The 19335-nt window shown below is 64.6% G+C and overlaps 1 protein-coding gene across 2 annotated transcripts in view; it reads left to right on the top strand.

Moving 5' to 3' along the window:
- Window positions 1-16723, top strand: part of ATP8B2 (ATPase phospholipid transporting 8B2) — a 29477-nt gene extending 12754 nt beyond the window's left edge. For both annotated transcript variants that reach the window (XM_075071019.1, XM_075071018.1), the window contains 18 exons: window positions 1230-1318; window positions 2102-2298; window positions 5122-5330; window positions 5778-5821; window positions 6042-6207; window positions 6337-6525; window positions 7009-7124; window positions 8040-8204; window positions 8300-8411; window positions 8771-8876; window positions 9001-9157; window positions 9439-9622; window positions 10231-10454; window positions 11083-11166; window positions 12259-12504; window positions 12816-12954; window positions 13409-13539; window positions 14048-16723. In XM_075071019.1, the coding sequence (XP_074927120.1) occupies window positions 1230-1318; window positions 2102-2298; window positions 5122-5330; window positions 5778-5821; window positions 6042-6207; window positions 6337-6525; window positions 7009-7124; window positions 8040-8204; window positions 8300-8411; window positions 8771-8876; window positions 9001-9157; window positions 9439-9622; window positions 10231-10454; window positions 11083-11166; window positions 12259-12504; window positions 12816-12954; window positions 13409-13539; window positions 14048-14332 (2843 nt within the window). In that variant the 3' untranslated portion in view covers window positions 14333-16723. The remainder of the gene's footprint in view (window positions 1-1229; window positions 1319-2101; window positions 2299-5121; window positions 5331-5777; window positions 5822-6041; window positions 6208-6336; window positions 6526-7008; window positions 7125-8039; window positions 8205-8299; window positions 8412-8770; window positions 8877-9000; window positions 9158-9438; window positions 9623-10230; window positions 10455-11082; window positions 11167-12258; window positions 12505-12815; window positions 12955-13408; window positions 13540-14047) is intronic.
- Window positions 16724-19335: the final 2612 nt, after the last annotated feature.

Below are 19335 nucleotides of genomic sequence, written 5' to 3'. Positions count from 1 at the left end.
GAGGGCGTCAAACTGATCCCTTGCTCTACCAACACCTTCAGTGGCATTCTTTGCAGAGGAGGGGCCCAGGCCAGCAGTTGTCTCCGGCAGGACAGAAGTGATCAGGCATTTAATGTTCACTAGGCCCCCTTCCTTGCACCAATCACACACCCTATCCCACCACCCATAGATACTATAAAAACTGCCATAGGGACAGCTGATACACTGAGGCACCAACACAGTGTTCAGAGCAAACATTAAGAACAGTCCCAGTTCATCACACCATGTAATCAGTCCTCCCCATGGAGGGGGCTGTTCCCGGCCCTACGAGCGACCAGGTGTCAGGCAGAGCTTCAGCGGGGTGTCACAGACTCACAGATCATGCCCGCTCGTGGCCCCGTGCGGTCCGTGAGGGGTGCCCCTTTCAGTGTGACAACCCCTCTCGGCGGTCCACTCTCTCTCGGGGTCAGGTCCCTCCACCTCCTGGAGCTGCACCTCTCTGAGCCTCAGCACGTCTGTCTCTGCCATAGGCCCCCTCAGGGAATGATGCCCCCCCGCCGCCCCAGCCCTGTTCTCTAGCCCGTAGTGACTCTCAGCCAGCATAAAACAGGAGGGTTTGTTGAGAGTTGAACCCAGCTCAGGAAATTCTCAGGGCCTCAGCACAGCACATCCCAGTCCCCCTGCATCCAGGGGGGCTCTGCCTGCTCCCCCTCACCAGCCCCAGCCCCCCTGCTCCCCGCTGGGCCTCCGATATCCCCGACCCCAACCCTGCCTCTGTCCATTGGCTTCTCTCCAGGTAAACAGGGTCGTAAACAGGAAGGCCTGGTTCTCCTCTCCTCTCAGCCCTCCTCTGGCCCCTCTGGCTGGAACCAGCTGGTCAGGTCACCGGGGTCCTCTCCCCGCAGCCCATTGTTCCCCACTGGCCAGAACCGGCTGTGACTCCTGAGCCGGGTCTCTGGGTCACCAGGTCACCAGTCACTGGGGTCTCCATCCTCCAGGCCATCGGCCGGGGTCCCAAGTTCCCTCTCTGGTCCTGTGTCCCAACAAACTCCCTTTCCCCTCCCCTCCCCTCGTTAAACCAGTAACACCCGGGGACACTGAGTCCCACCCCCTCTGCACGCAAACCACTGGAAAACATGGAAAAACCTAGAACCCCCCCACTTGTCACAGGGGGTCCCTCCGCACAGGAGGGGAGGGTCCCCGGGGGCACTGGGGTGGGGGCTCCCGGTGACGTGTTTCCCACCCCCCAGGTCCCGACACCAAGCTGATGCAGAACAGCGGGAGGACCAAGTTCAAGAGGACAAGCATCGACCGGCTGATGAACACGCTGGTGCTCTGGGTGCGTGGGTAGGGGAGACGCCCCGGACGTGCCCGGCGGGTAGGGGAGATGCCCCTGGTGGGTGGAAGATCTGCCGTGTACTGGTTCCGTTACTGTGGAGCAGCAGCGCCCGTCTCGGTTCCAGTGTGTGGCACCTGGAGCCTGCCCCCCACCCCCCCCGCACCCCCTGCATGCGCCCCCCCCCATCCCTCCCCTCTGGGTGCAGAGGGCAGGGGCTGCCCTCTAGTGGTGCCGAGGTGCCAGGACATGATGTTCCTGGAGGCTTTTAAACCTGGGGTGGAATAAAGAACCGCAGAGGCCCCAGCCCCCTGGGGTGCAGCCAGGCCTGATCCCAGGCTGGGGGACGTGGCCCCAGCCCCCGGGGGTGCGGCCGGCCCCGCTCCCAGGCTGGGGGACGTGGCCCCAGCCCCCAGGGGTGCGGCTGGCCCCGATTGGGACAGGGGAGCATAGAATCATAGAATATCAGGGTTGGAAGGGACCTCAGGAGGTATCTAGTCCAACTCTCTGCTCAAAGCAGGACCAATCCCTAGACAGATTTTTGCCCCACATCCCTAAATGGCCCCCTCAAGGATTGAACTCTTAACCCTGGGTTTAGCAGACCAATGCTCAAAGCACTGAGCTATCCCTCCCCAGGACGTGGCCCCAGCCCCCGGGGGTGCGGCCGGCCCCACTCCCGGGCTGGGGACGTGGCCCCAGTGCCTGGGGGTGCGGCCGGCCCTGATTGGGACAGGGGAGCAGTGCCAGTCTCTCTATGTACTCTGAGCCCTGCCCTCCCTCTGGCAGATCTTCGGGTTCCTGGTGTGCATGGGGGTAATCCTGGCCATCGGCAATGCCATCTGGGAGCACGAGGTGGGAGCCTGCTTCCAGATCTACCTGCCCTGGGATACAGCAGTGGACAGTGCCTTCTTCTCCGGCTTCCTCTCCTTCTGGTCTTACATCATCATCCTCAACACCGTGGTGCCCATCTCGCTCTACGTCAGGTAGGCAGTGCCTGGGTGTGGGGCTGGGGGCTGCTGCCAGGCTCCTGCGTGGCGCCTCCCTGGGGCAGGGGACACAGTCACTTGGGGGGCAGAAGCCCAGGCCCGGTGGGGCAGCATGGGAAGGTCGGGGAGGTGGGCACATGGGAGATACAGGTAGAAGCCCAAGGAAAAGGGCCTGTGATCGGGGGTCTCAGGGAAAGAGGGTGCATGGAGGGGAATCCAGGGAGTGTGGGGTGGTGGAGATGGGGGGAGGGACAAGAGTGCAGTGGAGAGGGGCGCCCTGGCTGTGTTTGAAAGGGGTGCCCAGGGAGTGGGTACCAGGCTGTGGGGGGGGAGGTGTGGGGAGGGGGTACCAGGCTCTGTTTGAGGGAGATGCCTGGGGATGGAGTACCTGGCTATGTGTGTGGCTGTGTTGGGGAGGGGGTACTGGGCTCTGTGTGTGTGTGAGAGCACTCGGGGAGGGGGTACCTGTCTGTGTTGGGGGGCAGGTGCTGGGCTGTGTTTGTGGGGGAGGGTGTTGGGGAGGGGGTACTGGGCTGTATGTGCAGGTGCCAGGAAGGGTGGTGCTGTGTGGGGGGTAGCTGGGGAAAGGCAGTGGCTGGGGCTGTGTGTGTTGGGGGGTGTCAGGGGGTGCTGGCTGTGTGTGTGTGTGGGGGTGCTGGGAGGGGGATTTCCGGGATGTACGTGGGGTGCTGGGGAAGGGATAGGTGCTGGGCTGCTATATTGTGTGGGGCCGGGGTGCCAGGTGAGGGGGATACTAGGCCTTTGCTAGGGGGTGCTGGGGAAGGGCGGTTGCGTTGTATGTGTGTTGTGGCGGAGGTGCCGGCGAGGGGGTTTAGCTTTGTGGGGGCTGCTGGGAAAGGCGGTGCTGGGCTCTGTGTGTGTGTGTGTGGGGTGCCCGGGGAGGGGGTACCAGGCTTTGTGGGTTGCCGGGGAAGGACGGTGCTGGGCTGTGGGGGTGGGGAATGCTGGGCTGCGGGGGGGCTGGTGTGTGCTGGGAGGGGGTTTCCAGGATGTATGTTGAAGGTGCTGGGGAGGAGCAGTGCTGGCCTGTGTTGTGTGTGTGTGTGAGAGGGGTGCTGAGGAGGGCGTTCCAGGCTGTTGTGTGGGGTGTCTGGAACAGGGTATCGGCCTGTGTGGGGGTGCCGGGGGGGACGCCCGGGGGTTTTGGTAACCAGACTGTAGGGGGGTCCTGGGACAGGGTGTCCGCCTGTGGGGGGGTGCTGGGCTGTTGTGTTGTGGTGGTACCGGGAGGAGGTGCCTAGGGGGGTACCAGCTGTTGGGCGTTGCCGGGGTAAGACGGTGCTTGGGCGTGTGGTGTGGGGGGCTGCTGGGCTGTGTGGGGTCTGTGTTGTGCGGGGGGGATTCCAGGATGTATGTGAAGGTGCTGGGGAGGGCGGTGCTGGCTGTGTGGTGGGGGGGGTGCCAGGGGGGGTACTAGGCCTCGTTGGGGTGGTGCCGGCAAGGCGGTGCTGGGCTGTGTGGGGGGTGCCCGGGGAGGGGGTGCCGGGGAGAGGTACAGGCTTTGTTGGGTTTTCGTTGCCAGGACAGGATGGTGCTTGACTGTGTGTTGTGCTGTGGGGTTGCTGAGGGGGGTCGTTGCCCGGGTGAGAGAGGGTAGCAGGCTTTGTGAGTGTTCCGGGGAAGGATGTTGGGCTGGGCGGGGAGGGGGGGCTGTGTGTGCTGGGGAGGGGATTCAGGATGTATGTGAAGGTGTGGGAGGGGCGGTGCTGGGCTGTGGTGGGGTGGGGGGTGGTGCCCGGGCAGGGGGTGCCCGGGGAGAGGGTACCAGGCTTTGTGGGGTTGCCGGGGAAGCAGGTGCTGGACTGGTGTGTGTGGGGGGGGGGAGGAGTGCCCGGGAGGGAGGGTACCAGGCTTTTGGGTTGCTGGGAGAGATGGTGCTGGACTGTGTGTGGGGGGGGGTGCGGTGAGGAGTGGTGCCCGGGGAGGGGGTACCAGGCTTTGTGGGGGGTGCCGGGAAACGACGGTGCTGCTGCTCTCTGGTGGAGGAACAAGTTGGCGTCTCTGAGGCACAGAGCCGCCTGTGCCTGGCTGCCGCGCGGCTCTGTCTGACCCAGCTGCCAGTGCCCATCTCACCCTGCCCCACCACCCCTTCTCTCTCTCTTTTAATTTCTCTCTCTTTTCGTTCCCCAGCACGGTTCTGTCCCCTTAGCCCCGAGGTAAGGACCGGTCACGCCCGCCCCACCCCTGAGCCTAGCTCCTCCATTTCCTGCTGGGGTGGTCAGGGGGATTTGCTAGGGGGATGGGGGCACCTCTAGTCCATGGCTCTAGCACCAGGCCTGGCACAGGATTCCTGGGGGGTCAGCTGAAGAGCCCCTCACTCCCACTCGAACTCCCCCTTCCTCTGAGGCCCTCGGCTTGCAGCGCTTCTGCTGGGCGGTGCTCGCCTGTATTGGTCAGTATGAGTGGGGAGGCGCTGGCAACCAATTTAGGAGGCAGCAGCGTGGTCCAGAAAGTGGGCACTGGGCTGGGGAGCCAGGACTCCTGGGTTCTCTCCCTGGCTCTGGGAGGGGAGGGGATTGCAGTGGTTACTGCAGGGGGCTGGGAGCCAGGACTCCTGGGTTCTTTCCCCGGCTCAGGGAGGGGAGTGTAGTGGTTAGAGCGGGGTTGGGAGCCAGGACTCCTGGGTTCTCTCCCCGGCTCTGCTCCAGCTCCGTGTGACGGTAGGGTAAGTGCTGACCCTGTGATGGAAGCGCCGGGGGTGCTGTGGGGTTCATGGCTGGCAGCAGCGAGTTGCTCCCCTGGGGGCTGCTCCCCGCCCAGCCGTGCTGAGCCCTGTGTCCCCTCCCTCCCTGTGTGCAGCGTGGAAGTGATCCGCCTCGGCCACAGCTACTTCATCAACTGGGACAAGAAGATGTATTGCGCGCAGCGGCAGACACCGGCCGAGGCCCGCACCACCACGCTCAATGAGGAGCTGGGCCAGGTCGAGTACATCTTCTCCGACAAGACCGGCACCCTCACCCAGAACATCATGATCTTCAGCAAGTGCTCCATCAACGGGCGCAGCTACGGTGAGCCGGGCCGGGGGAGGGGGAGAGGATGTCTTCCCCCGGCCCTGGTGGGGGCTCTCCCCATCCTCTGCTCCCTGGGGCACCTACTGTGGGTGCACTCCAGCTCCCTGGGCGCTGGGACACCCCTCCTGCGAGGCCCATCCTAGCCTCGATGTGCAGATACCAGGCAGCAGCTCCACGGGCGACCAGCCACTCTGACTGCTGCATCCCGGGGGGCTGCTGCCAAAGGAGCTACCCCCTGCCCGTGTCCATCCGTTCTCGGTCTGTGGCCGCTGGGGGGATGAGCGGGTGGAGCTGGGTGGGACAGGGGCAGCTGCTTGTTCCACTGGGCGGCTCTGTCCTGGGGAGAGCGCGGCTCCTGTGAGGTGGGGGTTCCCAGCATGCCCCCCTGGCAGTGCTGTGCTGGCAGGTGTCCCCACGTTAACCCTTTGCCCTCTGTGTTTGCAGGTGACGTGCTGGATGTGCTCGGGCACAAGGCGGAGCTGGGGGAGGTATGAGCTGCCCCATCTCGGGGTGGGAGGTGACTGAGATGGAGTGAGGAGTCCCAGGGAGATGGGCTCTGTTGTGGGGTGGGGTGCAGAGGGTGGTCTGTGCATTTCAAGGAGGGGCCCTGCCCTCCAGGCCTCTCTGTGTTGGGCAGGCGACAGGCTCTGGGGTGCCCTTGGCCATGGCTGGGGTTGGACGGGGGTGTAACTCTCTCTCCATCCCTAGAGGACGGAGCCGGTTGACTTTTCCTTCAACCCTCTGGCCGACCCGCGGTTCCGGTTCTGGGACGCCAGCCTGCTGCAGGCCGTCCAGCTGGGCAACCCCCATGTGCACGAGTTTTTCCGCCTGCTCTCGCTCTGCCACACCGTCATGTCCGAGGAGAGGAGCGAAGGTGAGTGGCCTCTCGGGGGGCTTGGGCTGTCGCCTGGGGGTGCAGGGGAGCTCGGCCCGTCTCCCATGGGGGGCGTTGGTGGTGGAGGCCCAGTGCTGACACCCCCCACCCCCCACTGTGCCCCCTCAGGGGAGCTGTACTACAAGGCGCAGTCCCCGGACGAGGGGGCGCTGGTCACGGCTGCCAGGAACTTCAGCTTCGTCTTCCGCTCACGCACGCCCAAGACCATCACGGTGCAGGAGCTGGGCCGGGCCGTCACCTACCAGCTGCTGGCCATCCTGGACTTCAACAACGTTCGCAAGCGCATGTCCGTCATTGGTGAGCCGGGCCGGGGGGATCCCATGAACAGTGGAGCAGAGGGCGGCAGGGGCAGGGGCCTGTGGGGGCTGGCAGTGTCTGTACCTAGGGGCGCAGGCGGGTCGGCCACAGGGACTGGGAGCCGGGGGTTGTGGGGGGGACCTTCAGCTCCCCAGGACTTGCCAGCCTGAGGCTGCTGGCCCTCAGGCTCCTTCTGCCCCGTGGGTTGGGGGTCCAGCCTCTAAGTGTGATGGGCCCCATGCAGTGAGCAGGGTGGGGCTGGAGAACACGGGGGCCTTGGAGTGGTGCACATTGCCCCCCGCAGAGACGCCCCCCTCAGCTCTGGGGGCCTGACCTTGGCAGTCTGCCCACAGAGGGAGGGCACGTTGACCCGGCTGGGCCCAGGCAGTCCTGGGCTGGGGGGTCGTTCCCCTTGGGGCACCGCGGTCTCCGGCAACTCTGGTCCCTGCATGTCCCAGCAGTTCCTTCCTTCCTTCCCACCAGTGCGCAGCCCCGAGGGCCGGATCCGTCTGTACTGCAAAGGGGCTGACACCATCCTCCTGGAGCGACTGCACCCGGCCCACCACGAGCTGCTGAATGTAACCACCGACCATCTGAATGTGAGTGGGGGTCCCAGGTGCTGGCTGCAGCTGGCCCTCTGGGGGCCCTGATCCCTTGCGGGCTGGGTGGATCACAGGGCAGCTGCCAATTGAACCGGGGTCCTGGGTGCTGCTATGGGGCATCGCCCTGGAACTCCACTGCCAGACTCTGCCCCCCTCAGGACTGGCTGGGGAGCTGATGTGCCACTGGCTGGGGGGCCCGCAGGGATTGGGCTGGGCCCCCACAGGGCTGGCTGGGGAGCTGACGCACCCACTGCCCCAAGGGCTGGCTGCGGGGCCCCCAGGATTGGCCTGGGCCCCACAGGGCTGGCTGGGGAGCTGACACGTCCGCTGGCTGGAGGTCTCCAGGGATTGGCCTGGGCTCCACAGGGCTGGCTGGGGAGCTGACGCACCCACTGGCTGGGGGGCCCCCAGGGATTGGCCTGGGCCACACAGGGCTGGCTGGGGAGCTGACGCGCCCGCTGGCTGGGGGGCCCCCAGGGACTGGCCTGGGCTCTGCAGGGCTGGCTGTGGAGCTAACACGCCCGCTGCCCCGCAGGGCTGGCTGGTGGGCCCCCCGGGATTGGCCTGGGCCCCGCAAGGCTGGCTGGGGAGCTGACGCGCCCACTGGCTGGGGGGCCCCCAGGGATTGGCCTGGGCCCCACAGGGCTGGCTGGGGAGCTGACGCGCCCGCTGGTTGGGGGGCCCCCAGGGGAGCTGACGCGCCCGCTGGCTGGGGGGCTCCCAGGGATTGGCCTGGGCCCCACAGGGCTGGCTGGGGAGCTGACGCGCCCGCTGGCTGGAGGTCCCCAGGGATTGGCCTGGGCCCCACAGGGCTGGCTGGGGAGCTGACGCGCCCGCTGGCTGGAGGTCCCCAGGGATTGGCCTGGGCCCCACAGGGCTGGCTGGGGAGCTGACGCGCCCGCTGCCCTGCAGGAGTACGCAGGCGAGGGGCTGCGGACGCTGGTGCTGGCCTACAAGGACCTGGAGGACGGGTACTACGAGGAGTGGGCGGAGCAGCTGCTGCGAGCCAGCACGGCCTCCGAGGGCCGCGAGGACCGCCTGGCCCGGCTGTACGAGGAGGTGGAGCGGGACATGACGGTAGGTGGGCTCAGAGCGCTGCCCGAGGGGCAGGCCGGGGCCAAGGCGCGAGGTGGTGCCCCAGAATCACTGCTGTGTCTCCTTTCTCTGCCCAGCTGCTGGGGGCCACCGCCATTGAGGACAAACTGCAGCAGGGGGTCCCCGAAACCATCGCCATCCTGACGCTGGCCAACATCAAGATCTGGGTGCTGACTGGGGACAAGCAAGGTGAGGCTAGCCCTGTGCAGGGGGCTGAGTGGAGAGGAGCTGTTCTGGGCTGGCAGTGCTGGTGTCGCTGCTTGCCAGGCTCAGGCAGAGAACCCAGCCCCTGTGGGCTGGGGGGCAGGACCCCCCATCGATATCTGATGGCCAACCGTGCCAGGAACCCTCCTGCAAGGCACCATGAGGATCAAAGCCCGCGTGCCCCCAGGGTCACGGGGGGAGGGGTGATCAAGTCTGGGGTGAGGCAGAGGGGGTGTGGGCTGGGGGAGTTGATCCCCTCTGGTTTGTGGGGGGATCCCCAGGGGGCTCGAGGGGCAGTGCTCGGGCACAAGCTCCCAAGCTCAGCCTGCATCTCCCCTCCCCAGAGACGGCTGTGAACATCGGCTACTCCTGCAAGATGCTGACGGACGACATGACGGAGGTGTTCATCGTGACAGGCCACACTGTGCTGGAGGTGCGGGAGGAGCTCAGGTGAGGGCTGGGCGGGGGCTCGGGGGGGCCTGGGGCAGGGGTGCTGGGGGGAGTAGGGAGGACGCCTCATCCCAGTCCCTGCGCTGCTGACGGGAGCCCAGCTGAGCCTTCCCCTCTCCCCCAGGAAAGCCCGGGAGAAGATGATGGACTCGTCGCGTTCCATGGGCAACGGCTTCTCCTGCCAGGAGAAACTCGCCTCTTCCATGTCGGCGTCTCGGCTCACCTCGGTGCTGGAGGCCATCGCGGGCGAGTACGCCCTGGTCATCAATGGGCACAGCCTGGTAAGGGGTGCGGCAGGGAGGGGAGCAGTGTTACCAAGGGCAAACTCCCCTCTCCCCCTCCAGTGGCCCTCAGTCCTGACCCGCAGCTGCGGCTTCCCCCCGCCCTACCCCCAACTCTGCCGGTGCCCCCTGTCCTGACCGGTAACCCCCTGCCATTCCCTCCCTCGGCACTCCCTTGCTGTCCCTGATTGCTTCCAACTCCGGGTGTCCCTGCTGGGCTCAGGCGCGCAGGTCACCGGGGCACTTCTCTGTCGCTCACCCGTCTGCGCCCCTCCCCGCAGGCCCACGCGCTGGAGGCCGACATGGAGCTGGAGTTCCTGGAGACAGCCTGCGCCTGCAAGGCCGTGATCTGCTGCCGCGTCACCCCACTGCAGAAGGCCCAGGTGGTGGAGCTGGTGAAGAAGTACAAGAAGGCCGTGACGCTGGCCATCGGGGACGGTGCCAACGACGTCAGCATGATCAAGAGTGAGCGCGGGGGGGGCTCCGCCTGTGGGGCCGGAGCTGGGGTCAGGGCTGGGTGCGGAGGGGAGGGGCTCTGCCTGTGGGGCTGGGGTCGGGGCTGGGTTCAGGGCTGGGCGAGGAGGGGTGGGGCTCTGCCTGCGGGGCTGGGGTCAGGGGGAGGGGAGGGGAAGGGCTCTGCAGGCTGGGCGAGGAGAGGCTCTGCCTGTGGGGCTGGGGTCGGGGCTGGATTCAGGGCTGGGCGAGGAGGGGTGGGGCTCTGCCTGCGGGGCTGGGGTCAGGGGGAGGGGAGGGGAAGGGCTCTGCAGGCTGGGCGAGGAGAGGCTCTGCCTGTGGGGCTGGGGTCGGGGCTGGGTTCAGGGCTGGGCGAGGAGGGGTGGGGCTCTGCCTGCGGGGCTGGGGTCAGGGGGAGGGGAGGGGAAGGGCTCTGCAGGCTGGGCGAGGAGAGGCTCTGCCTGCGGGGCTGGGGTCAGGGCCAGGCGGGAGGGGAGAGTCTCTGCCTGTGGCACCGGTTCATGCCCCAGCGGGGAGGGCAGCACCATTCTCCCACTGCAGGGCGTTTTGCGGGGCTGCTCTGAGTTCCCTGCTGACCCACACGTCTCGTCCCCCCACAGCTGCCCACATCGGTGTGGGCATCAGCGGGCAGGAGGGCATCCAGGCCGTGCTGGCCTCCGACTATTCCTTCTCCCAGTTCAAGTTCCTGCAGCGCCTCCTGCTGGTGCACGGCCGCTGGTCCTACCTGCGCATGTGCAAATTCCTCTGCTACTTCTTCTACAAGAACTTTGCCTTCACCATGGTCCATTTCTGGTTCGGGTTCTTCTGCGGCTTCTCGGCCCAGGTGCGGTGCCAGGCTGCTGGGCCCTGGACAGGGTTACCTGAGGCAGTGGCGCTTCCCTTCGGACTATGCCTGCTGGATTTGGACCCATCCAGGATCAGGCCCCTGCTGTGCCGGGTGCTGCGTGGACACGGAGAGGGATGGGCCCTGCCCTGCAGGGTGATGATGGGGGAGGGCTGCGGTGGGGCCTCGAGCGCCCTGCCTGTTGTGGGGCAGCAACTGGCGCTGAACCTGGGCAAAAGCTCCAGCTGGTGCCGTACGACTGGGGCTCAGAGTCTAGAGCTGGCGTCTGGGCGCAGCCCAGCGCCAGCCTGCAATGGCTGCATCCTTTCTGCCTTGCTGGAAGAGGTTGGAGGATGCCCAGGCAGGCCAGGCTGGTGCTTTTGGACTGGGAGGCCGCAGGTGAGCTCCCTTCTGGCTACCCTGCTGGTTCATCATGGGGGGCAGAGAGAACCAGGCTGGTCGTTGGATCCTTCAGCACTTGGGATGGGCGGAGGGGAGCACAGAGCTGGGGGGAGTGAGTCAATGGGGGAGCGCATGTCTCCGAGGCAGGAAAGCGAGTTGCTCATCCGTTCCCGCGTGCAGTGGGGCAGGGGTGTTTTCCTCGCCCTAACCCCCCCTCTCTCGACAGACGGTCTATGACCAGTACTTCATCACCTTGTACAACATCGTCTACACCTCGCTGCCTGTGCTCGCCATGGGGGTGTTTGACCAAGTACGTCTCCCCTGATCGGTGGGGCTGGGGCAGGGGCAGGGTGGAGATCTGTTCCTGCTGGGCTGAGGCGGGGGGGCCCTGTCACGGAGTCCCTGGGCGGTGCTCTGGAACTGCTCCCCACTAAGCCAGGCAGGACTTTGGGGAGCCTCCTCTCCCTTGGAGCAGACTTGTTCAGGGCAAGAAGCTCACACGGCTTCACCTCCTGGGTCTCTCCTTGGAGCATTCAGCATCCTCTGCCCCTCCGTGCGCTTCCCACAGCGAGCCCACCCAGGCGGGGTCCTGGGGAAGCCACAGGGTCCTGCACCCCCACTTTGCAGTCAGACGTGACTCTCAGCCAGCAAAACAGAGGTTTATTCGATGACAGGAACAGAGTCTAAAACAGAGCTTGTAGATACAGCGAACCAGACCCCTTGGCCGGGTCCATTCTGGGGGGCAGTGAGCCAGACCCCTAGGTCTGCACTTCACTCCTTGTCCCCAGGCAGCTCCAGACTAACCCCCCTCCAGCCCCTCCTCTCTGCTCAGCTCCTTTCCCGGGCCAGGAGGTCACCTGATCCCTTTGTCTCCAACACCTTCAGTTGGCACCTTTGCAGAGGAGGGGCCCAGGCCATCATTTGCTAGGAGACAGAGGGTCAGGCATTAGGTGCACTGGCCCTTTTCTCTGCCAGATACTTAAGAACTGCACAGGGGACACTGAGGCACCAACACAATATTCAGAGCAAACATTAAGAACATTCCTAGTTCATCACAGGCCCAGCCTGTCTCCTGTGCTCATGGAGCCCCATGGCCTACGATCGCAGCAGGGAGCCCCCACCCTGCAGGTGGGGAGACAGGGAATTCTGGGGGTGCCACTTGGAAGGGCCGCAGCAGCTGAGGCGGACTCGGGGCTCCCCCATCTCTGGGGCCCTGGGCACTTCGGGCCCTAACCCAGCCGGGTGGGGTCAGGGCGAGTTTCCCTCCCTCCAAGGGGTCAGGGCCCCCTCCTCAGGGGCAAGAGGTGGGCTTGGTCCATGGCCTGTCCAGCCCTTAGTTTCCCTGCAGGGGCGGCTCCTGGGGGGTCCCCAGGATCACCCCTGCCATGCCCCTGCCCCCCAGGACGTGACGGAGCAGCGCAGCATGGAGTACCCCAAGCTCTACGAGCCGGGCCAGCTCAACCTGCTCTTCAACAAGCGGGAGTTCTTCATCCGCATCGCCCAGGGCATCTACACCTCCATCCTCATGTTCTTCATCCCCTACGGCGTCTTCGCCGATGCCACCCGCAACGATGGCGCCCAGCTGGCCGACTACCAGTCCTTTGCTGTCACTGTGGCAACCTCCCTGGTGATCGTGGTCAGCGTACAGGTGGGCTGCCCTCATTTGTCTCTGCCTCCGTGGCCTCTCGGGTCCCCTCCAGCCTGATGGTTCTCTCGCACCCTATACGGGGTCAGTTAGCCCAGGAAGCAGAGGAGCCTGGATCTAAGCTGTTGAACGGCTGCTGTGCCCCCCCCCAGAGGTGGCTGCATCTCGATGCTGGGCAGAGTGCATAGTGAAGGGCGGTGGGCCTGTGTGATGCTGGGGACCAAGGGCACTGCCCTGGGGCTGCCCATCGGCTCTCCCTGCCTGGCTCGGCAGCCTGTCTGCGCTGCCTCATGAGCTCTCCCCTCTTCCCCCAGATTGGGCTGGACACGGGGTTCTGGACGGCCATCAACCACTTCTTCATCTGGGGCAGCCTGGCTGTGTACTTCGCCATCCTCTTCGCCATGCACAGCAACGGCCTCTTCCAGATGTTCCCCAACCAGTTCCGCTTCGTGGGTGAGTCCAAGCAGTTGCATTCACCTGAGGGGCTGGTGCCGCAGGCAGAGAGCAGGCAGGACCAAGGTGTCCCTGAGGTCCCCACAACACCAGGGGCTGACTGCACGAGACGTGCCCCGGTGACCACGCTCTACACGGCAAAGGAAGGGGAACCCCGCCCCAAGGTCCCTGCCAATCTGACCTGGGGGTGGGATTTACTCCTGACCCCACCGGGGGGGTCCCCAAGGCAAGCAAGGGCAGGTTTCTAGTGGGGCAGTGAGGTGCCCCTTCCCCATCCCGATCGGTGCCCTCTGAACTCTGCTGCTCCCCCAGCACCACGCCTGATTCCCAGGGCTGGGAGAGACCCCAGTGACAGCTTCATTTCTCTGCTGACTCCTGCCACGGGAAGAGGGGAAGTGGGGCAGGCCACTCCCGCCTGCCTGGCTTTCAGGTCTCTCCCCCTCCTGCTGCCCAGGTAATGCCCAAAACACGCTGGCCCAGCCCACAGTCTGGCTCACCATCACCCTTACCACTGTGGTCTGCATCATGCCAGTCGTGGCCTTCCGATTCCTCAAGCTGGACCTGAAGCCCGAGCTATCAGACACGGTGAGCACATGCGGCCGAGCCGGGGCTCTCATGCATCCCCCAGCGCGGAGCGGGCCCCCTCCTCGGCCTTCGGACATCTCTTGCCCCCCAGCGCCCCATGCTTGGCTGAGGGCAAGTGGGCTGCCCCACAGTGCTCCCTCTGACCAGCGCCAGGAAAGGCCATGCCGTGGAGCCTGGGGGCTGGATCCATCTCCACTTGGCCAGGGCTGTGGTGGGGAGTTGTCTGCCCCGAGTGATCTCATGGTGGGGCAGGGGCCGGCTCCACCTCCCCCCAGGCTACTGCCCCCTCACTGGAATGTCCCCATGGCGTTGGCCCCTGCCCCCATCTCTGACCAGCTCCTTCTGCAGGAGCTGCCCAGGGAAGGGAGGACTGGGGGGTGTCTCGAGCAGGCTACCACGTCTCTTCCTGGCCCCCGTTCACCCTCGCTGGGCCTTTCCCCTGCAGTTTCACAGAGGGCGGGTTGTGGGGTCTTTGGCCGGGCTCCTAACTGTGCCCCCCACCCCCCAGGTGCGTTACACCCAGCTGGTGCGGAAGAAGCAGCGAGTGCAGCACCGCTGCATGCGGCGGGTGGGGCGTACCGGCTCGCGGCGATCCGGCTACGCCTTCTCCCACCAGGAGGGCTTTGGCGAGCTCATCATGTCGGGCAAGAACATGCGGCTCAGCTCCCTGGCGCTCTCCAGCTTCGCCGCCCGCTCCAGCTCCAGCTGGATCGAGACTCTGCGCAAGAAGAAGGGTGGAGACAGCACCGCCAGCAGCCCCAGCGGGGGGGCCGACAAGCCGCTCAAGGTGTGAGGCTGGGGGGCTCCGATTCTCACTCCCGCCAGGGGCTGGACGGCCTGGCAGCGCCCCCAGCTGTTCCCACACAGGCCCTGGCTGGCTGCTGCGGGTGCTGCTGTGGCAAGGGGTTGGGGCGCCCCGGGAGGCTCCCCAGGTGCTGAGGTTTGGAGGCAGAGTCTGGACCACAGCCAACCGTGTAACCAAAAAAACCCCATCCAGACGGCCCAGCGTCCCGGCGCGGCACCCCCGTCCGGAGCCCGGGCGCAGAGAGCGCCAGCAGCGTTGTGTTTCGGGACATCCACCCGCCCACAGTGTACAGCGAGCCTGAGTCACACGTGAATGTAACATGCTGGAGACACGGGGAGGGCCGGGCCTGGCAGTGGGCAGCTGGGCTTGGCAGCGCGTCCACCCCATCCCCGCCGCCACGTGTGTCTTTTTTATATCTATAAAATGAGAAAAGCAGCAGCAAATGGAGCCCCACGTTTACAAAGTGACTCTTCTCTGTCCCCGCTGGCACTTGCTGCTCCTGCAGAGGAGCTGGCTGAGCAGAGAGGGGCACAGATGCTCTCCCCACGCAGGTAGCGTCAGTCCCAGGGCTGCATGGACGCCTCAGAGAGGGCATGGGCTTGGCCTCTTGCAGCAGGGCAGGGGTGGGGTGGGGGGAGCCTGGGCTGGGAGAGGGATGACCTGGCACGGAGGAGTTACTGGCCCTGCCCTCTCCTCTGCCCCGGCTGGTTTCTACACATGGTGAAACCATACGTGGCCGGGCGGAGACCCGACCCCTGGGTGCTGCGTCCAGTCAGTGCCTGCCCTGGGCTGGAGGCTGTGGCCCCTGGAGCCGGGGCCAGAGCTGGGGAGCAAACTGGGCCCTAGGGAGCTGTTACAGACCAGAGCAAAGTCATGGTGCAAAGGTCACCTGAGTCGGGCTCCTCGGGGTCCTGGCTGCAGGGGCAGCCCTGAGGTTCTCCCAGCTTGGGGGAGGGAGGGTGCAGCCACGGGGCTCTTGGCTGGTACTCCTCCCACCCACCCTCCAGTTGGTGGAGCTTGGCTTTGGCCTCGTGTGACCTGTGCCCAGGTCCTGGGACCAGCCCAGCTGATGGATTCGAAAGGGGAACCACCCCCCCCAACTCCTTTCTTTGCTGCGTGCCAGAGGCTTAGGCAAGGGCCTGGGTCCTGGGGTCAACATTGTTGACGGGCTGATTGTGATTCATTCCCTGCACCAGGGAGCCTTTCACAATCATCTGGGTGTTATGGGCCCTGTTTCCCTTCCTCTCTGTGCTGAGAATAGGGTGTGTGTGTGTCCTGAGCCACCTTCCTTGGGGCGCCCCAGCCATCCACCTCCCATCCACTGCCCGCCCCCTCATGCAGCACTGGCAGGTGCATGGCTGTTCTCTTGCACACGTATTTGTAGCTCACCTCCGCACGCTTCTTGTGATGCATTCCTAGTGTCCTTTGCACAGCCCCTCCCCCCTGGTACTACCCTCTGGCACGCACGTAGTGCCCCAGCTGCTGCCAGTCCTGATAGCTTGGGGCCCTTGGAGGTTGAGTTGCTTGAGGCTGCAGGATGTCGGAGACCCTGGGCTGTGGCCAGGCTGGGAAAGATCCCAGGGGCCCTAGGGTGGGGATCAGCTAAGGGGCCAGCCCCAGTGAGGTGGGATCCAGCTGGAGGCAGAGGGATGAAAAAGCCCCCTGGGGAGGGGGCACAATGGGTCCAGGCCAGTGTTGTGTAGGGGATGCCTCCTGATCCACCCTCCTCCTCCCCTCGATCTCTGTGCAGGGTGCCAAATACGATGCGGGGGGAGACCCAGTGTTCACCCCCCCATCTCATTCTGCCTTTGAAGGTGAGGGGCCTTGCAAGCCAGGGACAGGTTCGGGTGGGGGGGTGTCACTGCACCCCAAGGGTTACAGCTTCTGGGGTGACTACAGAGCTCTGCCCACGTGCTTAGAATGGGGGAGGGGGTCTGGGAGCCAGGACTCCTGGGTTCTATTCCCAGCTCTGTGATGGGCTCTGTGCCTCGGTTTCCCTCCCCTCTGTGAAGTGCTGGAGTCCCCAGAGGGGCTGGGCTCTGGAAGGTCGAAGTAACCTCGGGCATTGCTGTGGTTGTGTTAAGCCCTTCTGGGAAGGGGCAAGGGCTGGAGCAGCTTGGCTGGGGGAGGGGCGCGGCCCTCGGAGTCTGACTTTTATACCAAAGAGGAACTGTCTGTTTGAGAGCTGGCTGGGCGCTCGTGTGCTAGAGTATCTATTTTTGGTTCTTTCTGTTTGTTCGGGGGGGGAGGTGGCATTGGGCCGGGCCCGAGGAGCAGTCCGTATAATTTATTACACATTTCTATACTTACAGAATTGTATCATTTTATGGGTATAAAGAGAGGGGAAAAATAGCCTTTTATAAAAACGTCTCTTTCTGAGATCGTCTCACGTAGCCTCTGTTTTCTGAGCATGAAAGGGGAGGGGGCCGGGGCCATGCCTGTGTCTGAGGGCTGCTGCTTGCCCCCGGCTCCTCCAGCCCTGCCACCAGGCCACTCATCACATCCACGGCCCTGGGTGCTCTGCAGATACAGGACCAGGTTCTCCCAATGCTCGTTTGTTGCGTCTCCGTGTAAGGCCGGCCCCTGCACGCACGCCAGGCTCTGCAGTGCGAAATCCCCTCTGGCAGCTGGCAAGCTGAATTCTGTGGTATGTGGGGAAAATGCCAAATTGTGTGTGTGTTTTGCTCGCACACACAAAGCGGGGCCGTGAGTGATGGTCAGTTCACACCTTGTGGAGCTGCTGCTTTAGGCTCTCTGTAAATTCAGGCAGGCATCAGTTACACTGGTATTTTCATGGGTGTCATGGCATCTGCACGGCGTAGAACCAGCTTGTTTTTTGTGATGCTGGGGTGAGGGCTTGAGTCTGCGTGTGTGGAATCCAAGGGCCTGTTTGTGTCAGCAGCAAGGGGGGTGGAGCCCCCCATTAGCCCAGCTCAGGTTTCTTTTCTCCAGAGACAGCCCAAGGCGGGAACGTCCTCTCTGTTCTGCAGCCAGGACCTGAGCTGGAGAGCGTGATGCCCCCAGAGTCAGGTGGGCGAGTCCGTGGCAGATCCAGGTACCCATGGGGCTCAGCCTGGGGCATTAACCCATCAGCTCCCTTGTGGGGCAGGCTCTGGATTTTAACTCTGTGTTACTGGGGGAACCTGTGAGTTCAGTTCTAGCCCCCAAACTTCAGGGTTTGTTTAAAGAGCAAAAGTTCCCCTAAACCTGAGCCCTTCATGGCCCAGGAAGATCCCCCGTCCGCTTGCTCAGAGCTGCCCTGTTCGAGCCCCAGCTGCCTTTCAGGTCAGCTTTGCAGCCCCTTCCTTAGAGACGCAGGTGAGCACTCCCTCCCCACCCCACCCTCCCGGCTGCACGGGCAGCGCTTTGCCTGCCTGGCGCACAGAGGTCAGGATTTCATGCATTTATTTTAAATTTCAAATTCTTCTTGCTTTGCGGGTGCAGAGAAACGGTGCTGCCTTGGGCAGGCGCAGGAGAAGTGGAGAGCATCCCCCCCCCCCCCCCGGGGCTGAGCCAGTTTGGGCATAGTACGGCCTCCCCTCACTCCGACGCAAAGCACGGCTCCCCCCCCCCCCCTGCAGGGGCTGAGCCAGTTGCATCCACCAGCAGGGCAAGTTCCCATGACCATTGTTTAGCCTGAACTGGCCCAAGGGACTGGGCCAGTGATCCGCTTCTGTAACGCCCCTGCGCTGCAGCATGGCTGCTTTACACCCGCTGAGGAGTCGGCCCATGAGCTTGAGGGATCCCGCCTGCATTGCGGGGCTGGGCAGGGCCAGGCATGGAGCTGTGACTCCGGGGCTTGGCTGGTTCTTGCTAACGTGCTCAGGGTCTCACTGAAGGCCATGGGTGGCGGAATTGCCACTCACGTTCCGCTGGCAGGGCCCTAGCGGGGGTTCACCTTCCTCTGCAGCCTGGGGGTGCAGGTCACTGGCAGGATTATTGGGGTGTCCCGCCCTCATTTCTGGGGCCTCACGCTCTCTGCCACACGCTAGTCTAGGCTCTTGTGCTACCTGGTCCTGGTTGGGGGGTGGGTTTAGTGTGGGGCTGGGGCCCTGGGATATACAGCCGCTGTGATGGTCTCTTCTAGGACTCTGTCCTGTAACATGCCCCCTGCCCCCAGGCTGCTGGCACAGGGCCCCATTAGGCTCTTCTGCCTGCCGCTGGAAATCAGGAGGGATCTGGAGCAGAGTGTTTACCCCCCCAGGGAGCGGGGCAGGAACTCTGCCCCAGGCAGGAGGGGGTTAACAGGCCCCAGCTGGGATAGGAGGGGGGCTCACCTTGAACTAGGGACAGGCCAGGCCTCTGTCTGCTTAATGTCCCCTGGCGTTGTCACTGATTAACGAGGCTGGTACACAAACAGCTGCCCCCTCCCAGCCCTGAACTTACCCACAGCAGGGGCATAAGCGGGTCTCCCTGGTGCCAAGGGCTGCTCTGGCCCCCACAAGCACGGACCTATGCCCCCCCCCGTCAGCGATACCAGTGCTGTACTGGGGTGGAGGGGCAGGGTACCAAGGCCACACAGGGCAGAGCAACGCGATCCCCGCCGTCATACACAGCCCCCCCCCTTTCGGGGGGCATCTGAGCCAAGCTCTTTTGAGCAGGCCCTAGGAGAGGGGGCTGCCTGTTACCCCTCCCACCCCCAGGCCCATAGAACTCAGGAGTCCTGGCTCCCAGCCTTCCCTCTTCTAACCACCCCCGCACACCCAGCACTCCCGTAGAACCCAGGAGTCCTGGCTCCTAACCCCTCGCTTCTAGCCATCCCCCACCCCAGCCCCACATAGAACCCAGGAGTCCTGGCTCCCAGCCCCCACCTCTAACCATGCCCCCCCCAGCCCCATATAGAACCCAGGAGTCCTGGCTCCCAACCCCCACCTCTAACCATCCCCCTTCTCCCCAGCCCCACATAGAACCCAGGAATCCTGGCTCCCAGCCCCCACCTCTAACCATCACCCCCTCCCCAGCCCCACATAGAACCCAGGAGTCCTGGCTCC

This window comes from Chelonoidis abingdonii, chromosome 11 (genome assembly GCF_003597395.2).
Source record: "Chelonoidis abingdonii isolate Lonesome George chromosome 11, CheloAbing_2.0, whole genome shotgun sequence".
Lineage (NCBI taxonomy): Eukaryota > Metazoa > Chordata > Testudines > Testudinidae > Chelonoidis > Chelonoidis abingdonii.
This window is presented reverse-complemented; position numbering and strand designations above follow the sequence as displayed.